At 37.7% G+C, this 25,346-nt stretch overlaps 1 protein-coding gene across 1 annotated transcript in view; it reads left to right on the top strand.

The window, feature by feature from the left end:
* Positions 1-1,986: 1,986 nt before the first annotated feature.
* The window catches only part of LOC150089627 (U-scoloptoxin(11)-Sa2a-like), a 169,915-nt gene continuing 146,555 nt past the window's right edge, over positions 1,987-25,346 (top strand). The window contains exon 1 of the mRNA XM_090368694.1: positions 1,987-2,117. Coding sequence (XP_090224820.1) covers positions 2,026-2,117 — 92 coding nt within the window. The 5' untranslated portion in view covers positions 1,987-2,025. The remainder of the gene's footprint in view (positions 2,118-25,346) is intronic.

The following is a 25,346-nucleotide window of genomic DNA, read 5'->3' as shown; positions in this document are numbered from 1 at the left end:
TTTCTAAGTTCCTTTTTGGGATAAAAAAAATTTCTCCCTGGGAAATAACAACGTGGGAATATCGATCAATACATTTTTACGCTTCACTTACTACAACATTCGATGTTTCAGTTTAGACGCAGTGGTGTAAATAACCGTGTGTTTGAGTTACCTGAAACAACAAATATTTCTTTTCGCTCGGCTTTAGCCGTGGTATGCAAAGTTAATATCTAAATACACCTGGAGAGACGCCCTCACGTTACAACACAAATAGTAACTTTCTCCTTTTAGCATTCTTAAGAGTAAGTAGCAAAGCGTCCTTGTCACCAATGTTCTTACAACGGAAATGACGTTCGCTGCTTGGGCGACCGTCTTATATAACTCTCCGTGAAGCCGATACAGCATGTTTCCTGTTATCTTCGAACTCGAATAGCTGTTTATGGAGAAAAGACATTGCGACTCCTTGATGGCGGAAGATGTACGCAGAGGGAGACGCAGGAAATGAGAAGCAAGGGAAATGAAATGACTCGCACATTATGAAAGATGTCTTTCGCAAAGAGAGAAAGGCGATGAGGGCAAAAAAATAGCGCGGTCCTGTAGACGGAGAAATATTCCGCCTACAGAATTCTTGGACAAAAACAGGATGTAAATAAATAGTCTGAAGATTGTCTGTAGACTAATGCTAAGCCCACACTGGTAGCTAAACTGTTGGGATGGTAATTAAGTTGCTGATGGTAGCGAGCGTGCAAACACTGGAATGGTACAATTGTTCATATTTGTGATTTTTTTTCCAATTAAATCACGGAGATATCGCGTATGCATGTGCTACACTTCGTGGTATGAAGGAATGACAACACAAATGCATAGTTGGGTACATCCAGTATCAAAGACTTTTAATTAATAAATTACAAGCGGATTTAAGATAATATTTCGATTATTTCGAATGAATTCCGAATGTGATCGATGAACATGTTCCTCGATCAACTTTGATAATATGTACTTGTTAGGCCGCAGAGTTTTTTCATCAAAATGTTTCGTTTGAACATGTTTTATCACAGTTAATACAGGCAACAATTTTGTTGTGAAAAAAAATAAATAAAATAAAAAAACTTCCTTACGCGTATTACATTAAAAACAATGTGTTCCATCAAAGCAACCGATTAGTTGCCCAACCGCAGTTGCCAAGCCTCCGTGAGTAGAACAGCTGGTATAATCGATGTCCTCCCCACAGGTTGGAAAAGACCTGAGTTCGAACCAGTCACTGACGCTGGAAATTTTTATGGACTTTTTTTTCACAACGTGGCTGAGTTAGTCAGTCTCATGCGAGGGAAGCATGGGTTTTTCCTCTCGGAAACTCGGGTTTTTCGTCCAGCAAACAAGAAAAGACTACAGAACACAAAATTTACAGACACATTAGATAAGGCGCAATACGTTCTAAGTCGCAGATACGCTTAAGTCATAATAACAACAAAGATGCCCTTTGCGTTTTTAAACCAGCCTAACTTTTTTTAAACTATTGAAACAGCAGTGCTTAAAATATTATGTATTTAGTTCCTCGAATGTTTGAAGACGATCTGTTCGATTTTTTCTTTGTTTTGTTTTGATTCAGCACAATGAATGCTAAATTAGCATTACATTCCAGTTAATTATTACGATAGATTACCATAAAAAAAAGAGTCGAAGTAAGGAAAGAGAAGTAAAAATTTGGAAGGAAGTGATATATTAACTTCATTAAAATATGAACTGAAGAATGATAACTGAAAGACATCAAGAAGAAAATCGCGAACAGCTTCGCTCAGTATACGTTGGAATTTTGCGAATTTCCCCCAGGAATGAAAAGTGTGATTTTAAGATACGAATTTATGATGTTACTAAAGCTTTCTGAACTTCACCAATAAGTATACTTTATATACAAATTTTAGTTATACACATATTGTAGAGGGCAGTGCGGTAGCACAAATATAGAAATTATGCAAGAGAAGGAACAGGTTTGCAATCGAAGTTTCAAATGGAAAGAATAGCGAATCTTAACGGACAGGTGGTGGAATGCTATCGAACAGGGCTTATTATACGCGATGGATTTCCAAGCTTCTCAGCATTCCAAAGATGAAGATCTCTATTTGGACTATTATATGCAGGTAAGAAATTGGTAATGCCAAAGTTGAATATCAGCCAGAGAGAGAGAGACAGCAGAGGGCATTTGTTTCCTCAAAAGGTACTTTACCTACTGCAATACATAAATACTTTGTCTGCTTTGTGCTTCTGTATGAAACAAACTTGTTATGAATGATGGTTGTCCAGATGTGGCTGATTTGGTTTCGATGAACTTGTCCACTTGGTTTACCATGTTGAACACATGGTACTGGAACCGCTTTCATGTTTTGAATAAATAACCAAATATTTTCCGCCAGTTATTTCCATTGTTATTGTCGTTTCGAACATGAGTTACAGTGGTATAATCATAGTTTAATTTTTTAAAGTGTATATTTTTGTCCGTATAATTATTTATTTAGCACATAACATCTAAAACCATATTCCGCTGCTGTGTGTGTGTTATTTCTGTGCAGTAGTTCAAGAGCTGATCTGCATATTGTACTGGCTAAAAACACCGTAATAACTGATAGATTTAATGATTCTGTTATCTTCGTCTCAGATTGGCTAATTATAGCCTCCATTGAAGAGAAGTTTAAGAATTCTTTGTAGGCGAATTGAGACCCCTATAAACGAGTGACAAATGCACTACACCTTCAGGGAAATCGTATATTTTAGTAAATAAGCCGGTGTGATCAAATGGCAATCACAATGCATTATAGTTGTTCAAAATGAATATTTTAGTGTATAATATACTTTGCCACTTTTATGAAAGTAAACTATATTACTCGTAGAAGAAATAATGGTCTTACTTAGTTCATACTGAACAAAAGTGAGAGGTGGGAAATCGCTATTCAACGTGGTTATTTCGACATAAAATTTTCGCACAGGGAGAACTATAAACGTCTACAGAATGGAATAAAAGAGAGTAGAAGTCTATTTTTTGTTGGGAACCGCAGGTGAAGGCAGAAATAGAAATCAAATTTCAAGTCAATTTTAACTTTCAAATGCAATTTCCATAACAGTGCCGAAAAGTAGCGGCAATATGCTTCAGGAATTTTAAATTTTTGTAGCTGGAATATCTTCATATCCCTAAAAAAGTTATTGGTCCCTCTCGATAAAAGTGCTTCACGTTGGCACAAATTCTTACAAATTTGGATTTCTTTCTTTGAGTTGCTAGGATTTTTCTGTGAGATAATAAAATAAATCTTTTAACATGTAGAAAATAAAATCTGAACTCTGTTTTGTATTTTCTGGGCACTGTCATGGTTATTCGAAAGGGCAGAGGAATTTTTTTTATTATCGCTTGGAGATTTTAGCTTCGTTTCACATTGCATCTTTCATTCGAGCGTCCTTACCACTTAGAAAACACTTTGGATTATGAAAAGTTGAGAAAAAATTAATTTGATCATAATTTTTAAAAATATCAGGTAGGATATTTATAAAATATCCACTGGTATATTTAAAATATATACTGGTACTCAAAAGATATGAAACAAATAGAAAAATACGAGAATACATTTTTAAGTTTAAAAATAAAAGTAGCACCAAATATTTGACATTTAATTCAAAATATGAGTGAAATTAAAAGAAAATTTTGATTGTCTGAATTTAACTTACTTACTGCTACGTATGTAAATTGACAAGGGGATACAAGTGAAGCTGTCAAAGTTTGCCGAACATATGAAGGTGGGGTGGGTGGTTAACAAACGGAGCCAGGTCATATTGCTTCAAAAGAACTTGTATCAGTTGTATTCTGAAATATGGCAACTAAAGTTTAATTATTATAAATGTAATTATTATAAAATTACATTTAGAAGCTTAATTATGTCTAACTTAAATGTAATTATGCTTTTGGGGAACAGAAATTCTCGGGTTACGTATAAGCTAGGGGAAGAGAAGTTAAAAGTGTTTCACGACGAAAAATACTTAGGTGTTACTATTCAATCTGACATAATTTTCGTGCAGTGTAAACATATAGATAGGAAGGAAGGAACACGGTGTCATGTCCATTGTTTATAGGACCTTTTCTAGTAGGAAGGAGGTCATTATCCCTCCACACAAGTCTGCATTAGACTCCATTTGGAATGCTGTATTCAGATTGGGAGATCGCATCTGAAAAAATGACAACTTCTGGAGAGGGTTCAAAGAAGGGCAATCAGATTAGTGTTGTGTGCAAATTGATGCACTGCACATAAGAACGACTTAGGTGTGCATCGCAAAGTTTGGAAAACAGACATCTGAGAGGAGGTCTCACTGAGGTGTATTGAACAATTGCAAGGTGATGAAATGAATTAAGAAAGTCTGTTCTCCCTCGTAGGTCAGATGAGAACAGGGGAGGGATAAAAATATAAAATCTTTTGGATTAATGGAAGACTGGATCACATGAAATTCACTTATGGACAGCAAATTGTAGAACACTGGTTGAAAATCAGTCGCCTCTCAACGTTGCAGTGACATTACTGGATGGTTATCTTACAGGAATTGGAATAGTATGAATGTTCAGATTTATTTATTTTTGACTGATGCTGAAGCCCACTTCCTTGCATAATTTTGTCTTTCTACTACCACCACCAACTCACCACTTCTAATAATAAATTTATGCGCGGGGAGCAATAGAGACATATGGAGTTCAGTGACGAATGTATCGAAGTTACGGCAACGCAGTTTTCCAATTTTTTCAGGAAGGTTTCTTCAACAAACTAATTACCCCAAATGGCTTTTTAAATCTCACAGTGACGGCGAGACATAGTGCAGGTACTTTTGACCAAAGAGCAAGAGACAGAGCATCCAGTGGAAACATCAGTCGTCGTCACACCAACTCAAGTCAATGCAAGACTTTCGAAAGCACTAAAACGTAATGGTAATGCTGTTCTTCGAGTTGACTCTTTCACATTCACTCATGAAATGGCACAGCAGCCAGGACTGCTGTTGTGCCATTCATGAATAGAAGTGAAATTAAGTTGGGAAGTGATTAAACATCCTCCGTACAGCCTGAACTACTCGGTTTACGATTTTAAAATATTTGAAAGAGTGATTTGACAGAACGCAGTTTGCACAAGGACGGTGACGTGAAGGAAGATGATCTGCTCAAAGTCTGGTATACGGATTGGACAATTTCCTAAACTGTGATCGAGATTTGGTGAAAAATAAATAACCAGTTATTGATAAAAAATAATTCAAAGTAATTTTTGTTTTCGTTTGACTCATCTTGTGTGGTTTCATGATATGATGGACGTGTAATAAAATTTTTGAAGTTTGCTGCTTTTATCTTTCAGTTAGTGTTGGTTGGTTAGTTGTAAGGTTTTAGGCACATCAGCAACTTAGGTCATATTGCGCCCGTATATGATGTCTGTAAAAATTGCGTGTGTTAGTGGTCGGTTTGCTGGACAAAAAAACAGTTTCCGGGAATAAAAACCATGCTGTCCTCGCTTGAGACCGACTAACTCAGCCACAGTGTAAAAAAAGTCCCATATAAATTCCTCGCGTCACTGACGGAATTCAAACTGTATTTTCCACCCTATGTGGGGAGGACTGTGATTATAACAACTGTGCTTCCCACAAAGTCCAGTCAGAGTGACGACATTATTTGTTTCAATCTATTTATAAGCTTAAACTATTCCAAAATCATTTTTCCTTCTTAAAAATTTGGAAGAAGTACTGTTTTGTAGAAATCATTCCCCTAAAGTGAGCATGAAAGTAGACAACGCTACATGAAATCGATTCGTCTCCTTTTCCGAAAAAAAAAATAAATAAAGCGTTTTCTTGAATTTACAGCTCGATCCTCAGCAGACCTGAGTTAAATGGGTGATAATTATCTCTTACAGCGACTTTCGTGATACCATTAGCATGTGAGCCACTTCCCTTACTTTCGTAATGGAGTAACTCACTAAGATCGTCCATATCTACAACTGCATTCGCATGTTCCTCTTACAAACTTTTCAAGTATTGATTGCATTCAGTTTCGCAGAATCGTACAAGTCTTTATGAGATCTGATCCCTAAGAAACGGCACGAACTTTCTGGTATAATCACAGAAAGATAATGTGCCCAGCTAGGCAATGAAAAACCATTGTTGGTGTTTCTATTGTAACTTTAACTACCATCTTTTTTTTTTTTTTTTGAAACGACTTCCTTTAAAAAGATCGGTATAATGCGCCGAGATAACATGGCAAGGAAAAGAGAAGACAGGAGTAAAAGAAGGAATACTGGAAAGTGAAAGAAAGGGGAGGTACTGAGAATGAAACGAAAGAAGCAGAATTAAAAAAATATAGAAATAAACGAGCACAGAGGGGAAAAAGAAGTCTAAAATCAAGCAACAACAAATAGAAGAAATTAAAACAAAACAATGAACATTGAGAGACAGAGTTGGGAAACACAAATGAGGTTCGTTGGTTGTAATAGGATTTTAGAAGCATCGGCAACTAAGGCTGTGTTGCTCCATGTATATTGTCTGTAAGTTGCATGTGTTCTGAGATCGACTTTCTGTTTTCTGGACGAAAAATCCGAGTTTATGGGAGGAAACACCACGCTACCCTCGCCTGAGACTGACTAAGTCAGCCACGTTTTGAAAAAGACCCATAAAAATTCCTCCCATCATCGACAGGATTCGAACTCTGGTCTTTTCCAGCCGGTGCGGGGAGGACGGCGATCCTACCGACCGTGCTACCCACGAGGGTACGAACGAACAAATATAATAATAAAACAGATGTTATACTCTTAGTTTGAGTAAAATACCGTTACCGCAAGATTCATAAGATATGCAGAGAAGTGTACATAAGGGTGAGTATGTAAATGCCTCTCGAATATCTTACCAACTGTGTAATATGTCCATGTTAACTCTGATTTGCATACTTGCATTTAAGACTTTGCATTCTAGGGTTGTAGGAGGCATAAAAACTTCATATCAGTAATATCACTGGTCAGCACGGAAGTAAAGTTCTTAATTTAGTTTCATTCCACAGAGATTTAAATTCTATTGTGAAAGTGAAAGGATTTCTGGCTACTTTCAACGCGAAGTATTTTGAGAAGTTCTCAAAAGAAGGATTCATGTCAAACCTTCACGTGAAAGAACAGCTCCAGCGTGCAATGAAAGTCAGTCTGGGAATTAGATAGGCTGGAAAAGAGAACTGCCCGGAGTCTTATTTGGACGATGATCTTAGTGAGATTGGTCGTCGGAGTGAGATGGAATAGTCTATTGACTGTTCTTCTTATTACGGTGATGGTAATGTTGCTAACTGACAATGAAATAGTATTCGAAAAGATTAGAGTTCACATATCTACAGCGCAAGTTGATCTAAGCCGACGTACCGTTGGTAAGATTTAAAATACTGCCTTGCAATGATGTAATTTAGTAATAATGTTTTTGAAAGTCATCTATATTCAATATTTGAGAATGTGCGTTATATATGTTAGTACAGAGATTTTGCATTTAATATACTTCTACAACTCATAAGTGGACATATGCATCAAACAATAGTTAAGAAAATAAAAATGCCTAAGTTTGGATTTGATCATATATATCTGAAAAAAAGAAACACTTAACTCCTTTATCCATTATATTACTTTGTGCGTATAATATCGAGATTTAGTGTCAGTTAATTATTTGACTACACATAAATTTCTTAATTTCGTACTTAGAAATTAAGTGATTAAATTCTAGTTAATATCATAAATTCGATTCCTGGTTGAGGCTCTTTGAATATTATATGATTTGTCTTTGTAGATGCAAAGGAGCTCATATCATGAATAAAACGCAGAAAACCTAAAAACCAATAAGACAAATTCTAAAAAAAGTGTTCAGAAAAACAATTTATTATGAAAATCTTTAAAAATTGTCTCCATGGGACTCTATACGCTTGTTACACCACTTTTAATCTTGTAAGCATTCCTGAGATTTCTTAAAAGTTATCTCCTTGATGGTCTACCATATTCTTTTGGGTACTTTGGATGGTATGAAATGGTTTTCTTTTCTTCATTTTTAACTTCGGAAAAGGAATGAAGTCAGTCGGAACCGGACCTGGTGAATGGGAAAGTTGATATCAGTAACCTCTTTTTTTCGAAAGAAATCTTCGAACATTAACGCGAAATGCGCAGGTGCAATATCGTACAATGAAAACTAGTTATTTTTTTTTCATAAAAGTTTGGTTTGACTTCTCGAATTATTTGCAACATTCCCATTTAGAAATGACAGTACTACAAAGAATTCGACAGTCAGACAAGGCGACTATTTTGGAGGATTTTCCAAATAAAATCTTTTTCTGAACATTTGGTTTTTTAGAATTTATCTCATTACTTTTCAGACTGTATATTCAAGGACGAAGGTAATAACGGCTAACAGATTGGCTAGTAAATACGATAACGTATAGCAATACTGATCTACGCCGTGTCAAGGTTCAGAAAGTTTCTGTTACTAGGGCCACTTTTCAAGAAATAATCCCCTTCTCTTCCAACACCTAAAGTGAGTTAGAAATTTGGCTACGTTTACAAAGAACGCTTCACCATTCATGGTTTCGGAGCTCAGCTAATTATTTTGTTTAATTGGTTTATCCGTACAAACTTTAACATTTTGGTCCTCTGGAAACACCCGCTTCTCCCAGGCGATTACGCCCAGCCACTGGCCAGGTCTTTGATAATACCTATTACTCTTCACGACAAAAGCAGGCAGGGACAGTCATGGAAATATTGATTGTTTGCTCTACAGCTAAGACTCTGAGGTTGTTTGACGAGGGGTATTAAAGTAAATTAATTGCGCATGAACCGTAGACCTTGTTAGAGCATTCTTGAGAAACTTTCCAGCTGTTTGTCGAGATGTAACAATTAATTATCATTGGAATGTGAAGAAAGGGGTAATCATAACTGAAAATAGTGTCTTTAACACGAATAGTCCGTGTTTACGAGAAACATAAACGGTCTTAGGTCTACATTGACATTCCGGCAAACTGCATCTCTAATGGCGAGGAATTCCTGTTGCAGTATTGAAAACGTTCTTGTCAGAGTTTGCATTGCAATTGCACTTTGTAGGGACAACATCGTAATGAATAGGAAAAGTCCGATGATATAATCGTGCGTTACTACTTTCGCCGAATTATAGGAAGGAATATTGCGTGATTAATAGTACAAAATGTCAAATGAAGTAATTAGTCTCGTGTGGGTGTTTCAGTACAGATAACAGCGAAATGGTGTGAGAAACTGCAGAATGGGATGAAATGGAATTCGAACAGTACATTAACCAAATGGAATTTAGAATACAACCAGTATATCCACTATGGAAATACCATTCTAAACAGCTTTATAAAATATCTGCAGGGCTAGATGCTCAAACGCACCCACAAGTAGAAAATAAGAAAATATACCTGCGTATTTATGATTTAGTGTGGACTTACCAGTGACTTGCGCAATTAATTACTCTTGTTAAAGACTGTCACATTAAAGTCACCCAAGAATTCACTTATACCCGTTTGTATTACGTCCATAAATTGCCTGTGTTTTATTAGCATTAGTATTGGCATATGATGCAAGAAAGCAAGCTTATGCAGCATCAGCCAAAAAAACCGTAGCAAGAATGGGGAAAAGTAATGATCTAACGGACTTTGAACGTGGCATGGTAGTAGGTGCAAGACGTGTTGGACAAAGCATCTCTGAAACGGCAGTTCTCCTGAACTTTTCACGACCACAGTTTCAAGTGTGTATCGAGAATGGTGCAACGAACAGAAAACATCCTCTCAACGGCACTCCTGTGGAAGAAAATCGCTTGTTGATGAGAGAGGTCAGAGGAGGATGGCTAGAATCGTGCAAGCAGACGGGCCACAATGTCGCACATCACGTCAGAATACAACCTTGGTGCGCAGAACAAAATATCGCAACGGACCACTAGTCGCACTTTGTCGAGAATGGGCTACTATGGCCGACGGCCACATCGCGTACCTTTGTTATCAATGAAGAACAAGAGAGCACGCCTCCTGTAGGCACAGCAACACCAGCACTGGACTATCGAGGATTGGAAAACAGTTGCTTGGTCTGACGAGTCGAAGTTCCTGGTGCATCATGTTGGTGGAAAGCTCAGAATTTGGCGAAAACAACATGAATCCATGGACCCGTCATGTCTGACGACTACTGTGCAAGGTGATGGGGGCAGTGGGGAATGTTTTCTTGGCATATGTTGGGTCCATTTGATACCCATAGATTCACATCTGAATGCCGCATTGTTGCTGACTAAGTGCATCCGTTCATGTTGACAGTTTATCCTCAGTCAGATGGTTACTTCCAGCAGGATAATGCGCCGGTGCACAGAGCTCGAATACAACCTTGGTACTCGAATCACATGGAATGGTTACAGGAATATGACAATGACTTTTCTTTGCTGCAGTGACCCGCTCATTCTCTGGATCTCAATCCTATTGAACATCTTTGGGATGAGCTGGAAAGGGCTGTTCGCTGCAGGCCTACACCTCCGTCGAATCTCAAGGAATTGCGTGACACACATGTCTGCACGTACTCCATTCCTGCACAACGTTTTCAGCGTCTTGTTCAATCCATGTCTAGACGAAATCAAGCTGTTTTCAAGGCGGCTCAACATGCTACTAGGTAGGTGTACCTAATAAATTGGCAGCACAGTGTAAGTAAAGAAGTCTTTGCTGTTTTTCTTTGCATCCATTGCCAAAGATTTCTCGTAATCTGCCTTCGCTGGCCTAAATTCATTTGTGACTTGATTACAGACTAGCTTATCTACCATAGGCATCTGTATCGCCTGATAATTTATATGTATCACACGCATTTTTCTTCTCTGCCACGAGTGTTATCAGTTCATCCGACATCTATTTAGCACAGAATTTTTGAACAGTACCTCTTAGTTGGCATGAAAAGCCTGGTAGCTTCCAAGATTAATTCTTTGAATGCTGTTATTATATTAATACCACTTTAACAACCACGTAACGTCCTTCCCTAACTATATTGGATCTTTGAATGCTTCCCATTTAGAATGTGCTATTGGTAACATCATCACTTGGTCCTACTATAGAATTTTAAAACTGTCTGAGACCACTGTAGTCACTTTTATGAAAGCAAAAACCCTTCCCTTTACCTCTAATGGTAGTTACATCTTTAAGTAAATCCTACATCAATACACTGTGATCACTGCCACCTAGTGATTCCTTTATCTACAAATTCTTAATGCATGAATAATCACTGCTGATAATAAGTTCAAGAGTGTTACTCCCTCTAGTTGCCTCTCCAACATATTGCTGTAGAAAACAGTTATCCAATAAATTCACAAAAGTCTTGCTAGTGCGCGAATGACCAACACATGTTTCAGTCTGTCTGAGAAGTTAAAATCCACTCTTATAAGACATTCTGATTTACTGGCCCACTGTCATTTCTGTGTATAATTGTTCTTTGTACTCATCAGAGTCATTTGGCCTATAACATACTCCTACCCTCACATTTACTTTTCCAGTGCTTATGTCACACCAAATAGACTCAACATTGCACTGTCCACCAATGTCAACTGGACTGCTTTAGATTTTGTTTCTTAACTAACAGCATAATCCCTGCTCCTTTCCTATCCTTTCTATACACATTGTGCTCCCCAAATTCCAATTTTCCATTCCTTATATCTGTGTTACACCACGTCTCTGATATCCCAACAATATTCGCCTTTGATGTCTTGACCAGTACTTCAATTCATCAATTTTATTTACTATACTCCTAGCATTGATGTACATGTTCTTACTCTTAGTTACCGTAATATAGCTCATATATTTATTGTTTCATGATGACCCCCAGCAGCTCTTGAGTCTCCCCATGAAGTTGCCTTCCAGGCTGCTGCCCAATTCCAATAAAAGTCAAGAATCACTTCCACTGCTGCCTATGGCTACTGTTAATCTATTAGTCTGTATATACCCCAAGATAGAAGTTTTTCGGCCCACCTTACACTGCCTCAATCGAATTAGCAAATATTCTTGCACCTTTTCTATTTAAGTGTATCCTATCCCTGTAGAAGCAACCTCTCCTGTTAACACGTACAGACCACGCTGAGAAAAAATTTTACTTCATGAGCCTTGCACAATCTATCCAGGCCGAATTGATTGACAAGAAGCTCATCATATACACCCTCTTATCGTGTCTGGGCTGAATTGCAGACACTTTCAAATGAACCCTAACTCACGACTTTGTTTCAACATTGACCTGTACTTGTTAAGTAATTCCGCAGGTCTCCTACCCGTGATATCGTTAGTGCCAACGTGTACAACAGTATCACCTTTTGTACCCTTAAAAGATGATATCTGCTCTATTTTTTTCAATTTTTCATAATCAAGTCATCAATTTTTTTTTCCCCCTGGAAGACATACTCTGGTCCTGTTCCACCTATCGTTTTTTGCAGAATATATTTCAGGATTGCCGTTGTGTTGCGTTGATGTGGGCAGCTGAGAGCTTGATGGGCCCCCAATTTAAATCCTTCAAGGACATCCACCCTGTTCTTCAAATTCTCATAAAGGCCCATAACAACGCCGAGTTGGCGCCTAACTTCCTCACACTGCTTACGTTAAGCAAAAAATTCTTTGGCAGTATCGTGTCCATTCCTGATAGTCTATAAACATCAAACAAGCAGTACATTTCAAAAGGCTCTGATTCAGAGCACAACCCCTCCCCCTCAGGTCTCCCCCGAGCCACAGCACTCGCACTGCCTTGAGAATTTTGCTGTGCTGCTCTGTACTGTGACATGATTTTTATTCAATTTCAATACAATTGCAAACACTACACTAAACTTACGGTATACGTATTTCGTATTTCCAACGAAGTTTCCGTTATATGAATTGAGTATCTCCTATCAAGTTAAGTTATATGTATTAAGTTAGAACGTTACGTTTGTAACTTCTAAGTAGTTATAATAGATAATAAATTTAACTATCTATTGCCAACCTACGTGATTCTAACTAATTCAGCTATTTGCGATACTACATTATATCTACGCCAAATTACCGATTCTAAAAGCTCTACGAATATTAATGTCACACATTGCGGACTACGTGATAAAGTTAAATTATTAAAACATGTAAGTAGCGCTATAAATTATAGTTTAATCCATTGCTGATATTGGTTACGCTGCTACAATTCACTTAAACTTCCAGTATCTGCAGTATTTTTGGTTGATTTGTCCGTTTTTTTTTTTTTTTTTTTTGAACGAAAAACCCAAGTTTCCGATAGGGGGAGGGGAATCTTGATATCTACTCTTGAGCACGACGAAATAACCAAGGATTGAAAAAAACTCACAAGTTCCTCGAATCATTGACGGGATTCGAGCCAGGGCATTTTCCAGCCTGTTTGGGGAGGACGGTGATTATAACTACACTAACTCAGGCTAAATTTAAATACAGTACACCCTCGCTAATTCGGAGTAATTGGGGGAGAGGTCATTCGGATTAAGCGATAATCTGGATTAGTGAAGCAAAAGATAGCCGTAAAAGATATAGAAAAAAAAAATTTCGAACACAAATAATGGAAAATTTAATGATATAGGTAGTGCTGATAAAAAAAAAAAAATCGCTGTAGAGACTTAAACTATATTCTTTTTTGTTTTTTAATATCTCACATAGCCAGTTGGCCAATTCCAAATTCTTCAGCAATTATTTTTTTCCCCAGGAACATCATTTTCGAGTTTTTCTATCACTTTGGGCTTGTTAATGGTAATTAAACTAAAGTGTTTTTCTTTTTATTTCACTTTTTAATTCTTTAGAACCCATAATTATATAAAATGTTAACTTATGTACATTTATACTTATAAAGTAGCCCGCAAATGAAACGATATAAGCAATAACATCCGTCCTACTCGTTCAATAACGATTCTGAACAACACAATGTGATGTATGTTTCGCGCGCAGAGTTTTTACTCATCTGCCTTCCTAAACCTTGTGTCTTTCAAGGTACTCAACTGTGAACAGAATTTTTCATATTCGATCCGGATTAAGGAGAGTGTACTGTATATCTATTCGTTTATTACATGGCATTGAATTCTCCGAAGTCTACTTACGGTGGTTTAGAGTAGATCGAAGTGGCACTCACTGTTAACAATGGTCACGTATTTCGTGGAATTGGAGATTCCAAAACGTAACCTGTTAGACGTATCTGTCCCCTAACCTTTCTGTTACAGCCTGCCAATAATCCAAGTCAAGTTACATTACATTTACCGGCATCACAGCTACATATGAAAGGTCAAGTAAATAATGCAGTAGATTTGGTTCATGTGTAAACATCCCTTTGTTGAGTACGTGATGACATGTCTGAAATTAGTGTCGACGAAACATGAAGGAAACAAATCTTGTAGGAATTTCGTTTTAGAGTAGATGTAGGAAACTGACTATATATAGTAATGAATATATAGTAACAAATTAATGCTGTTCTACGTTTACTCACTTACTAGCATCCTAATGAATAATTGCTGTTATACTGATGGACACTTAATATTGCTTCATTAAGGTTAGTATTCACCGTCAGGACATCGAGGAAACTGGAGTTTCGAAATGTCAGTAGTAATCTGTTCGCTGTGAAGCTTCACTCTCTACCCATTTGTTTATCTATGGTTAATAAAATTTATGCCTGAATGTCTAAATTTTATTACTCAAGAAGACTCGTATGGTTTCAAATAGTGTAATCAGAAAATTGCAATGCAACTAATATGCAGTGCGAAGTTTATAATGTTGATTTATATAAAACAACACCGAAATATCCATACAGCGAAAACATTTCAGAAGTTTTGAAATTAATACCAAAGGACGCACTGTTCTTGAGCGTCTTCATGCCTACACATGTGAGGGCGTGTATGATATACATAGGCTGACCATAATTCCTTGAGGCCAAAACGGGACGGGGGACGATGAACAAGCTGATGCTTTGAACCGAATTCCAAGTTTTCTCAGCATCCTTATGTTTCTGGCTACGTAGATGTTGGTTAATGTCACTCCTACCTCCATGACTCATGACAACCATAATTCCTTGAGGCCGAAACGGGACGGGGAGAAATCTTGTTCGGAAAGAGCAGAAAAAAATATTCACAATGTTTTAGGTCCACGTGGCGGGGGGAGAACTGCACTTCATCATGTTCACACCAAGAATATTTTTCGGATGAACGTATTTTGCGTAACAAATTTTTGCTTTTTAAGATCTTGTAAAACTTATCACGCTCCATATTACAATTTTGCTTTATAATTAACACGGGTTTCAACCCTTAATCTGAATTTCTCCTTCGACCACATGCTATTCACTATGGAAAATATTTTCTCCACAGAAGCTGTACTTCCAGGTAGCAAAGAATAAATTCCACAACATTACTAAAATCCTGGAAAGCTAGACATTTTTCACGCACTTCAGAAAATATTTGAACCCATCTTTCAGATGCAGAAATGTTTTCTTTATTCCATGTGTTCGTGTAATAAGCTCCTCGTTGAAACTGTTCGTTATTTCTTTCCATTCAGGTACCTTTCTCAGTAATACCCATTTAAAGTTTTCAGTATTTCCCAAACTGCATTTCCACTTGTTTACATATTCTAAGCTGGTTTCATAAAAGTTCTTAACTACTTCAAAACTTGACCACACTAATTTCACCTCCGTATATTAACATTTAATTTATTTTTAACATCTGTTATAAAGTTCGTTTTTTCTAGCTTCTAATATGTTTGTAACATTTTCACTATTCATAGCTCCTTCTGTAGCTGAAATACTTTTTTCAATAAAACTAATATATGTTTGAAATGTTAACTTGATCTCCTGCGAATGACAACCATAATTTCAAACGGGGATCTTCAAATAATTGTTAAACATAACAGGACTTTTCTCTTGAGAAAGAAAATATGAACGAAGTCCGTCAAACATGCTTAAAATTCTGTCAATTGATGGGCCCATGGACAAAAATCTTGCATTTCCATGTTCCAATAAACTTGCATAATTGTCCCCTGCAGATTCACAAAAGTTAAGTTCTTTGACTCTGACTGTATATAAAAAAATATTAGTATATTGTAACTGCAAAACAATCAATATCGATTGGTAGAGAGTCGACAGCACTCTGGAAACAATTGTGAATAATATGTGCACCAAAACTAATAATCTCTCGCTCCAACTCATTTTCAATTTTTCTCCATACATTATTTTTACCAACTCTTTTACAACCTCCAAAATTTGTGTTGGCATTATCGGCACACAGCAGCGATTTTGTTTTGTAAGGAGAATTTATCTATTATTTTCTTCAACATAACTTTGTAGTTCGGATGTTTCACCAGGTAAAGAAGTAAAATCTGTAATTTTAACTTTAACGCCACAGTTTGGCTTAAAAGTACAAGCAGTGATTTGTACGAAAACTTGATGCACGGTATGATAGGCAACAACAGCTTCGCATGCTGCGGTTTTATCACTTTCTCCACGTCTTACGATGAACTAGCTGATGCTTTGAACTGAATTCAAACTTTTATCAGCATCCTTATGTTTCTGACTACGTAGACGTTGGTTAATGTCACTCCTACCTCCATGAGGAATAGAAAAATTAACATTACAATGTTGACAAACCACTTTTGTTTTATCACTATACCAATTGTCCAGTTTAATAAATTTGAATTCTTTTTGAAGGTCTTCGTTAAATGCGCAATTTATCTTTTTTAAAATTTGAGGCTTAAAATTTTTAAAATTATAAAATAAAAACTTTCAAGTGTGTATGCAACAACTGACAAGCACACAGAACAAATGCCGTCTACAGACTACTGGTCAACTACTGACACGCAACACTGTTGAACTGAAATTCTTTTTGTCAAGGCTTGTGACAAATTGTCGACCTCTTTCAATAGTGGTGGTAACCACCGGCAGCTGGAATTCTCGGCACTCGATCGACGCGCCTCTACCTGTGGTTACAAGGATGACTAAAACCCAAAATGGCAGCCATCCTACAATATAATTATGATTATAGATTGTTGCGCCAATTTTTAAGCGTTTTTTAAAGCTTTTTTAAAAACGAGACAAAAATGTCATTTTTGACCCTTTTTTTAAAATTATTATTCACCTTGTTGCAATAAAGATTCTTTCTTTAGGTGGCGCAGCTAGACGCACTTGTTCGTTTTCTCTATCTCTGCTTAAGTCAACTATTCGGTATTCACTGCACTCAAGAAATTCAATTTTAAACGTGAAGTTGTAAGAATTAAGTTGGGCTGTTTCGCTATGTATTTACAGCTCTGTCGCTTTTCTCTGAGTACAGTGAGTGAAGATTTCGTTTCTGTGTTTTTTTTTTTTTTTTTTTAGCACTTTTGAATTTTTTTTATTGATTAACATTACGCCCTATTTTCGGATTAAATGATTCAGCACTGCGTATTTATTAATAACTTGCCTTAGTATTTTCTGGAGAGTTTAAATCAAGTACATGGGAAAGGAATGAATACCAAACATGTATTATAAGGGACGATTCTCCCATATAACTTACGTCAGACAAGTCAATCGATTTCTTGTGATTTTTTTCTATTGTTCTTTTAACATGTGCTCATTCAGTAGGTGACGTCTTATCTTTACTTTTTGCCTGAAGAAATTTCTAACAAAGTCGTTACAAAATACTAATTTAAGTTGTAATGAAGAATCGTTGCTCAGTCACGCAATCAAAATCAGCAGTTTTTGTAACTAGAAGCTTTGCTATAATTCCTTCAAGTTTTATTTTACCCTTAAGCTTATATAAGAAAACGCTCTTCTACCTTTGAGTCACGAAGAATACAACATTACAACACTTCAATAACTTTAAGTGTTGTAATGAGAACTTATGGAGTAGCTGTGATGCTTGACTTATGTGGTTGGAGGAAGGTTGTTTCTATAGCGCTTCCCAGAACTACTGTAAGGTTAGGCGAGCTATAATTAATAAATGACAATACCACTCTTGAAGAAGTCGAAGACATTATTACATTCTTGGAGCGATTCGTGAATGATGTAGAGAAGGGGAGGAGTGTTATAAATATAGCTGCATTGATCCTTAACAGTACTAGACTATGCGATCAACAAATGCGGTTATATCCAGATTATGGGTACACTTCCTGAGGAAGTGGCTTCTTTTGCTTGAATCTTAGTTAGGGTTTATCCCCACCTTGCCGCTGTTTTAAAATCAGGAACTCTTTTTCCAGTTTTTAAGCAGCGACAAGGTAGGGATAAACACCCTAAGACCAACCATAGCGGGCTATTGTTAGTACTCTTACACTTGTACTTGTAAAGATCAATCGGAAGAGGTACCAGATTGCAAAGCCCAACCCGCGATTTTAATATTGGCTATAAACACCGATTTTGAAATAGCGGCAATGTGGGATAAACACCCTAACTAAGATTCAATCAAAAGAAGCCACTTACTCCGGAGGTGGGCCCATAATCTGGAATATAACCGTTCATTCCAAGTTTGTAACTGTTCTTTATACAGTTCAGTGCGATAGTTAAGAAATAGTACACGGAGTCAACAGACACTTTAATGTTTTTTTTTTTTTCTCTGAACAGAAGCTGAGAAAGATATTAACCCCCGCGTTACCCACTTATTTTAGGTTGCAATGAAGTTGAATTTTCATGTTAATTCAGGAAAAAAAGAAAAGTAAAAACAAAATTGCCCTATTAATATGTGAAAGGTAAGAATTAATTGTATATATTTTAATTGTATCTATTTCTGAGTGTGTGGTGTTATAAATAAAATTCTTTCTAAGCAAACTATTTTTCGCTTTCTAGTTCTATTGTCATTTTATATTCTTTTTACTGTAAAGTTAGTTAAAAAAACAAAGCAGAAATTGCTATTTATATCAGAAAAGCGCAACAGAACTTATTTACATAAATAATGATTCTTTTGATATAATTTGTAGTGATATTCGTTGGAACGAAATTCCAGTACAACGAAATGATTCTTGCACACCGAGAAGTTCGTTTTAACGGAATTTTATTGCACTTAATACGAAACTCCCTATTACTTATATAATTGCTAGCTCTGCTGAGAACTTAATTCCTTTGCTTCTGATGACTTTTTATTAGATTGTCTCAATGCCTTCAATCGGGATCGTAGCTCAAGAGTTGTGTTCTGGCAACGAGCTTTAAAGGTCTGGATCACTCATAACATTGAACAGAGTTGATAATTAACAGTTTTTTAATTTATTTATTGAAAACATTCGATCATAGGTAGCTTCCGATATGGGAGGAAGTGCAGTAACAAAGTTTATTCAAAAATCAAGCTTCAACAAATAAGATTTAATGCAAAAAGGGGTTTAGTACGTTAAATTTACACAGAAAAACAAAAGAATAGCCAGGATCTAAATATCATTTTTATATTACGTAAAAATTTATTTTATAATCATTTTATACTAAAGATAGTTGGGATAATAAGGTGAGATTAAATACAGAGAGAGATCACAATTATTTCTTGTTTTAGCTTTAATATATGGCGTATAATTCTATGAATCGATTAATAATTATGCTTGGCTAGGGAACCAAGTGGGGAAAATGGGAGTTGAACGTCCGCATGCTCTTGCGCGGATTTTATTAAGAAGAAAAATATTTATGGAGAGAGACTATGGGTTGTTTTATAGATCGTAAGCCTTCGAGGAGTCTCGTTTGAGATAACAGCCTCAGATTATGTGCGTCTAAGCACGGATGTTAAACCAGAGCGGTGAAAAGTGATTTCTACAGGCAAGCCTCATTAAGACTTTTGGGCTCGCCTGTATTGCATTTTCCCATTACTGGCACGCACCTCTAATTTTATTAATACCTTTAATAAAATCTTAAGTTTATATAGATTTGAAACAGTATTGTTTATGTGCAAATCAATGTAAACATACAGTTAGAATTCTCTTATTATTGGGAATATAAAAGAGTTTGAATTTAAAATGTAGTTGTTTACGTACACGAGTTTTCGGTGGTATGCGTGAGTAGCTACAATAAACTTCTACTATTGCGGATCAGGTGGGTTAAATTCAGTATATAGTGTTACTTGGCATGCGGCATCGGAAATCCTACCCCGAATTCTGTTTCAGTACCAAACTCTGTAAAGGCCAGAGAATGTAAGTTTATTGTTTAGTCAGCGTAGCGTAGTGTAATGTAGGGTTTAATGTTGGTCTGTTGTTCTTCCGGCGATTTAGTGGGACGTTCCCTAGTGGGAATTCTCGTTGCCCGTCCAGCACTTCGAAGGGGGGAAGGGTAGGCTGGACATACGATGTAGATAAAGTATGTCGCTTGGCGAACCCTGAGCTTGCCAGGGAGGGTCCCTAAAAAAAACAAAAAACAAAAAAAAGTTTTTTTTAATTGGAAAAGGAGCGGGGGCCATATTGTTCGAGTTTTGGAGAAAAGGTGAAGATAAAGAAAGTAGATGATAGGAAGGCTCTCACCATGAAATCGGAAGTCAAAGGAACAGAGGGGTATTCCCTGGGGGGAAGCCCATCTCGCAGGGGAAGGACTATTAAAAACAGGAGGAAAAGATTTAAGGTTGTAGAACCCACCAGGCGAAAATTTGGGGATGGGAGGAGTGATTCTAGGTGTTAAGGGGAAATAAATTCATGGATCCGGTGCCCTATGGGGGATCGTAATTGTGGTTACTAGTACATTTGCGAAAATCTCACACTGGTCAGAGTAGCTGCAACCAGTATGAGCAAATTCCACACCATGTGAGTGGAACAGCATGGTGGCACAGCAAGTAGAAGATTTCGTGTGTAGGTTGCCTCACTGCCGGAGTCACGTTTGGGGGGGGGGATTGAAACACGCACTCATTTAGGCACCGACATTCACTCATCGTATACACGTAGCACCAAAAAAAAAAACAAACTTATGATTACTCGGTAATTTCTTACATATACCCATGTGTATTGTGTCTGCAAATTGCGTGTGTTCTCTGGTCGATTTGCCTGTTTTGCTGAACGAAAACCTCAGTTTCTGGAGGGACGGGGACTTGCTATCTACGCCTGAGATAGCAAAGGTTTAACTAACTCAACCACGGAGTGAAGAAAAATTAAGGTTCCTCGCGTCGTCGACAAGATTCGAACCCTGGCCTTTTCCACCCGGTGTGGAGAGGACGGTGACGATACCACTGTGCTACCGCATACGCGCGCACAACGCACTAATTATACATATATTTAGGAGAGGACAACTGAACTGTTTTGACATAACTTACTCGCACATTTTCCGTGTTACACTCAAATCGCCGTGCTCCCCACACGGGAAAACTGTGGGCGGGGGGGGAGGAGGAGTAAGCCTGATTTTTAATCCTAATCGTTGACTCAAGTAATTTTTGGAGACTTTTTTTTTTTTTTTTTTCAAAACGTGACCCCGATCTCGCTAAAGACCGAATCGGTTTCTGGCGTGAATCGCATAGTTTTTTTTTTGTTTTTTTTGTTTCCTGGAAACTTCTATTTTTGGACCAATAAACCTACCGAAGGATACTCGCAATTAGACTCATTGTAATTGCCTTAGTGCCATAATTCACATTTAATCTGAGTGTGGTACAGTCCTAAGTTTTTGATTAAGCAAAAATATTATTAGATTTAAAAGCTTTAAAGATTTAAAAACAAAATGTATTGCGTAACAATCAAACAAGGCAGTTGCTCTGGCTAATATTGCAAAATTTACAAAAAAAAAATTATTTAAAGTGTTTTATTTAGATTTCATAAGTGACACTTTTATATTTATTAACTGATAAAGACATCCTGTTTCAGATGTAACAATAAATTATTATCGCAGAATTACCCACATTACTAAAACTATATGCTGTGTTCATGTCTTTTTTCGGTTGCCATAAGTTTTTATATAATTTCTTTGGCTTGCAATATACAGGGTGTCTCAAAAATATTGGTACAAACGTTTAGGGGAGGTGGGTAACATCTAAAGGAATGTGAATCGCATAGGAACCCATAACCGGAAACGTCACGGGAAAGTAGTAGCAGAGGCACAAGAAGCAGAAATGACACAAGGCAGTAATTAGTGGCAAACATTTATTTGACATAATATTAACAATGGAGTACGAGATGGATGCATTTCATGATGTTACAACAGATGCTCCAAGGTTCCACCATCAGACGCGATGCATGCGTGACACCGACGCAGCATGGACTGGCGGACACGGTCGAACACACCTGGAGTTTCTTTGACAGTAGCCGCAGCGCAGACGAGTCTCGCCACGAGTTCCATTTCCGTTTCCACAGGCGATTCATACACGATAGATTTGAGAGCCCACCCACAGAAAGAAATCAGGTGAGCGTGGGGCCAGGCAACGGGTCCACCACGGCCAATCCATCGACGCCCAAAACGCCTGTCCAAATGGTCACGAACACACCTTCCATAATGGGCAGGCGCCCCGTCATGTTGAAACCAAATGTTGCGTCTCACATTTGCTGGAACATCGTCAAGTAACCCTGGTAGAACTTGTTCAAGAAAGATCCCATATTTAGCGGAGTTCATGTGGGATGGTAACAGGTATGGGCCGACTAAGCAGTCACCGACCATACCTGCCCACACATTTATTGCGAAGCGATGTTGTGCCGCATGGGGGCGCACACCGTGTGGGTTGTCGTTAGCCCACACGTGAAAAGTGTTGATTGAATAAGCCTTCCCGAGTGAAATAATCCTCATCCGTGAACAAAACATAGGCTGGAAAATTCAAGTCTTGAACAATTTCTTGGAGAAACCACTGCGCAAAAGCCACACGTGCAGGATGATCTTGGGGGAGCAGTAACTGAACCCTTTGGAGATGAAAGGGGTGTAAGGAATCGTCGTGCCAGACACGCTGTACACTGCGACGAGACACTCCTAAGGCAGAGGCAACGGCACGTGTGCTGGTAGTAGGATTATTCTGGACGACATTCAACACACTTTTTTTCATGGCTGGAGTTCGCGTCGAACGTGGTCTGCCCGCACTACTCCTGTTACCTCTAAATGACCCATAATCGCACAAATTTTGCTGCACACTCGCAAACAAAACGGTGGTCCGGTACATGTCTGTCTGGGAAGAGTTCTCCATAAATTCGTTGAGCGGCTCGTCCATTGCCCTCTGCTAATCCATACACTAGGTGCATATCTGCCAGCTCACAGTTCGTATATCGATGCATGCTCTTCGTGCGGCGACTACTGCTTTAATCAGTAAACCAGAAATTTTCCCTCTCGCGAACTGATGAACAGCGCCGTGTACCGACTTACGGTGACGTTTCCGGTTATGGGTTCCTATGCGATTCACATTCCTTTAGATGTTACCTACCTCCCCTAAACGTTTGTACCAATATTTTTGAGACACCCTGTAGTATATATTCCTCTTAGAGCACTTTCCACCACTTGATGACACTTATCGATGGACATTTCTCGTTATTCCAGAAGAACAGTTTTTAATTGAACAAATGTTATTGGTCTCCATGGAAGAGCCTTCGCATGCTTTTTTCATTTCGTACCACAGTGATTTTACCAGGGTAAGATCGAGGCCCTGAATAAGCTAGTAAGTCTGAATTCTTCTCAAAGCAAGCTGTGACACATCGAGCGTTGCTCTATCGAAAAACAAAAGCCCTACACCATAAACATTGCAAGAGAATATCGCTTCTTCCGCGAGGGAAGATGCACAAACTGATCATATTTTGTTTTTGTTAACATTCTGTTTCTTAACAGAAACAGAATGTAAACAAAAATAACAGAACTTAGTGTTACTTATTTATTTACTAATTATAAGACTGGCTTACCTCTGTAACAGCAAAAAAACTTTTCCTTAAACCTACAGAAAAAGTTTTCTACCGCCAATAATATACTGTACAACCAAAAAAGAGTAAAAATAAACACATTAACAAAACTTTCACACAGACGGAAAAGGACTTTAATAAATGCCCCAGAAAAACTCGCACCCTTAAGAAAAATGACTCCGATGCCTGTAAATCATATTCTTAGAAATTATTTAGTGGCTTGGTTGTTTCGAATATGCATGAATACATCTAAGACTATAAAGTAGTCTAAGGTGAAAGTATAAGATGTAAAGAACCTAAAGTCGGGAATAGGACAGTTACACAAATCGTTGAAGATACCAACCAGACTAGTAATGAAGTTTATTTCTGTATTATTAAAATTTATAAATTAAAATAATGAGAACTGCAGATAAAAGCAATAGTACGCGCACACATGTGAATGGCATATATAAATAAATTAAAATAAACTTGTTAAAAGTGTTAAAATATAACAATAATAAATCTGATAAAAACAAAATAGATAAACAGTTTTTGGCTTCCAGTAATGGAGCTTTTCTCAACTAGGAGACATTACAATAGGCGGTACTGTATACAGTATTACAGCCTGCTCTTTTTATCATGACGTCCGCACTTTTTTACGTCAGTATACCGCAAAACAATGTGTGGAGGCCAGTACACTAATTACAATTCGGCCCACGTTTCCTCTCATCGACATAGCGTCGTCCGGGCGCTAATGAGCAGAGCAGAGCGGAGCGGGGAACGGTCACATTGTCCAAGCGACTCGGATAGAAGAAAGAAATAAGCAAAGTTAGAGCGGGCCTCCAAGAATGCGGCTTCCCTGAGGAACTCCTACATTACTGGGAATTGCTTTTCACTCAAGAACACGTAAATGAGGGTACGTCATCTGCAACGCGTTTACTAGACATTGAATCACATCCCCACCGATGTGGCTCCTTTCTATTCGAGGAGTATTGCAAAGTGCATTCAGAATCTTGCGAAGTTTGTAAAATGCAATTACCTAGAAGAAGTTGCACACTATATGTGGACGTGTTGTATCTTATGTAGAGGAGTCCCTAAATGTTAGTTCAATTCTGCCGTGATACACTGTGATGATACAGAGCTCTGTAAATCTGTAAAATATCCAGAAATGAGTAGTGCAATGTTTGCGTTGTTTTTGGCCTCTTTTCTACTGGGAACCAGCGATCACCAGGAAGATTACTTTCCAGTACCCATCCACGCCACAACTATACAGGTACCGTCCTACCAATAATATAGGACAAGAGGTAACACCTGTTACTGCCCTCAATCTTCTCCCCACTGGTAGCCCACGCCAAAGGCACCAACTAGTTGCATACCTAGCTATCTCCCACCTCTAATTATATCCATAGCGTCCTACCAAACGTTGCGAAAACAGATTATGGATGGAATTTAAAATCCACCGCTGGTTGGAATCAGTTGACATCTATAGAACCAGATTTACAATTAACAAGACCAATAGCAGCGAGCAACCCTATTTTTAAAGCATTGGCATTGTGCAAGGTGGCAGACGTTCCCCCAGTTACCAACATCCCATCCACCCATATACGCCATTCCC

This window comes from Mastigoproctus giganteus, chromosome 2 (assembly GCF_048544385.1).
Source record: "Mastigoproctus giganteus isolate SK-2022 chromosome 2, ASM4854438v1, whole genome shotgun sequence".
NCBI lineage: Eukaryota > Metazoa > Arthropoda > Arachnida > Uropygi > Thelyphonidae > Mastigoproctus > Mastigoproctus giganteus.
Note: the sequence above shows the minus strand (reverse complement) of the source record. Positions and strands in the feature narration are given on the sequence as shown.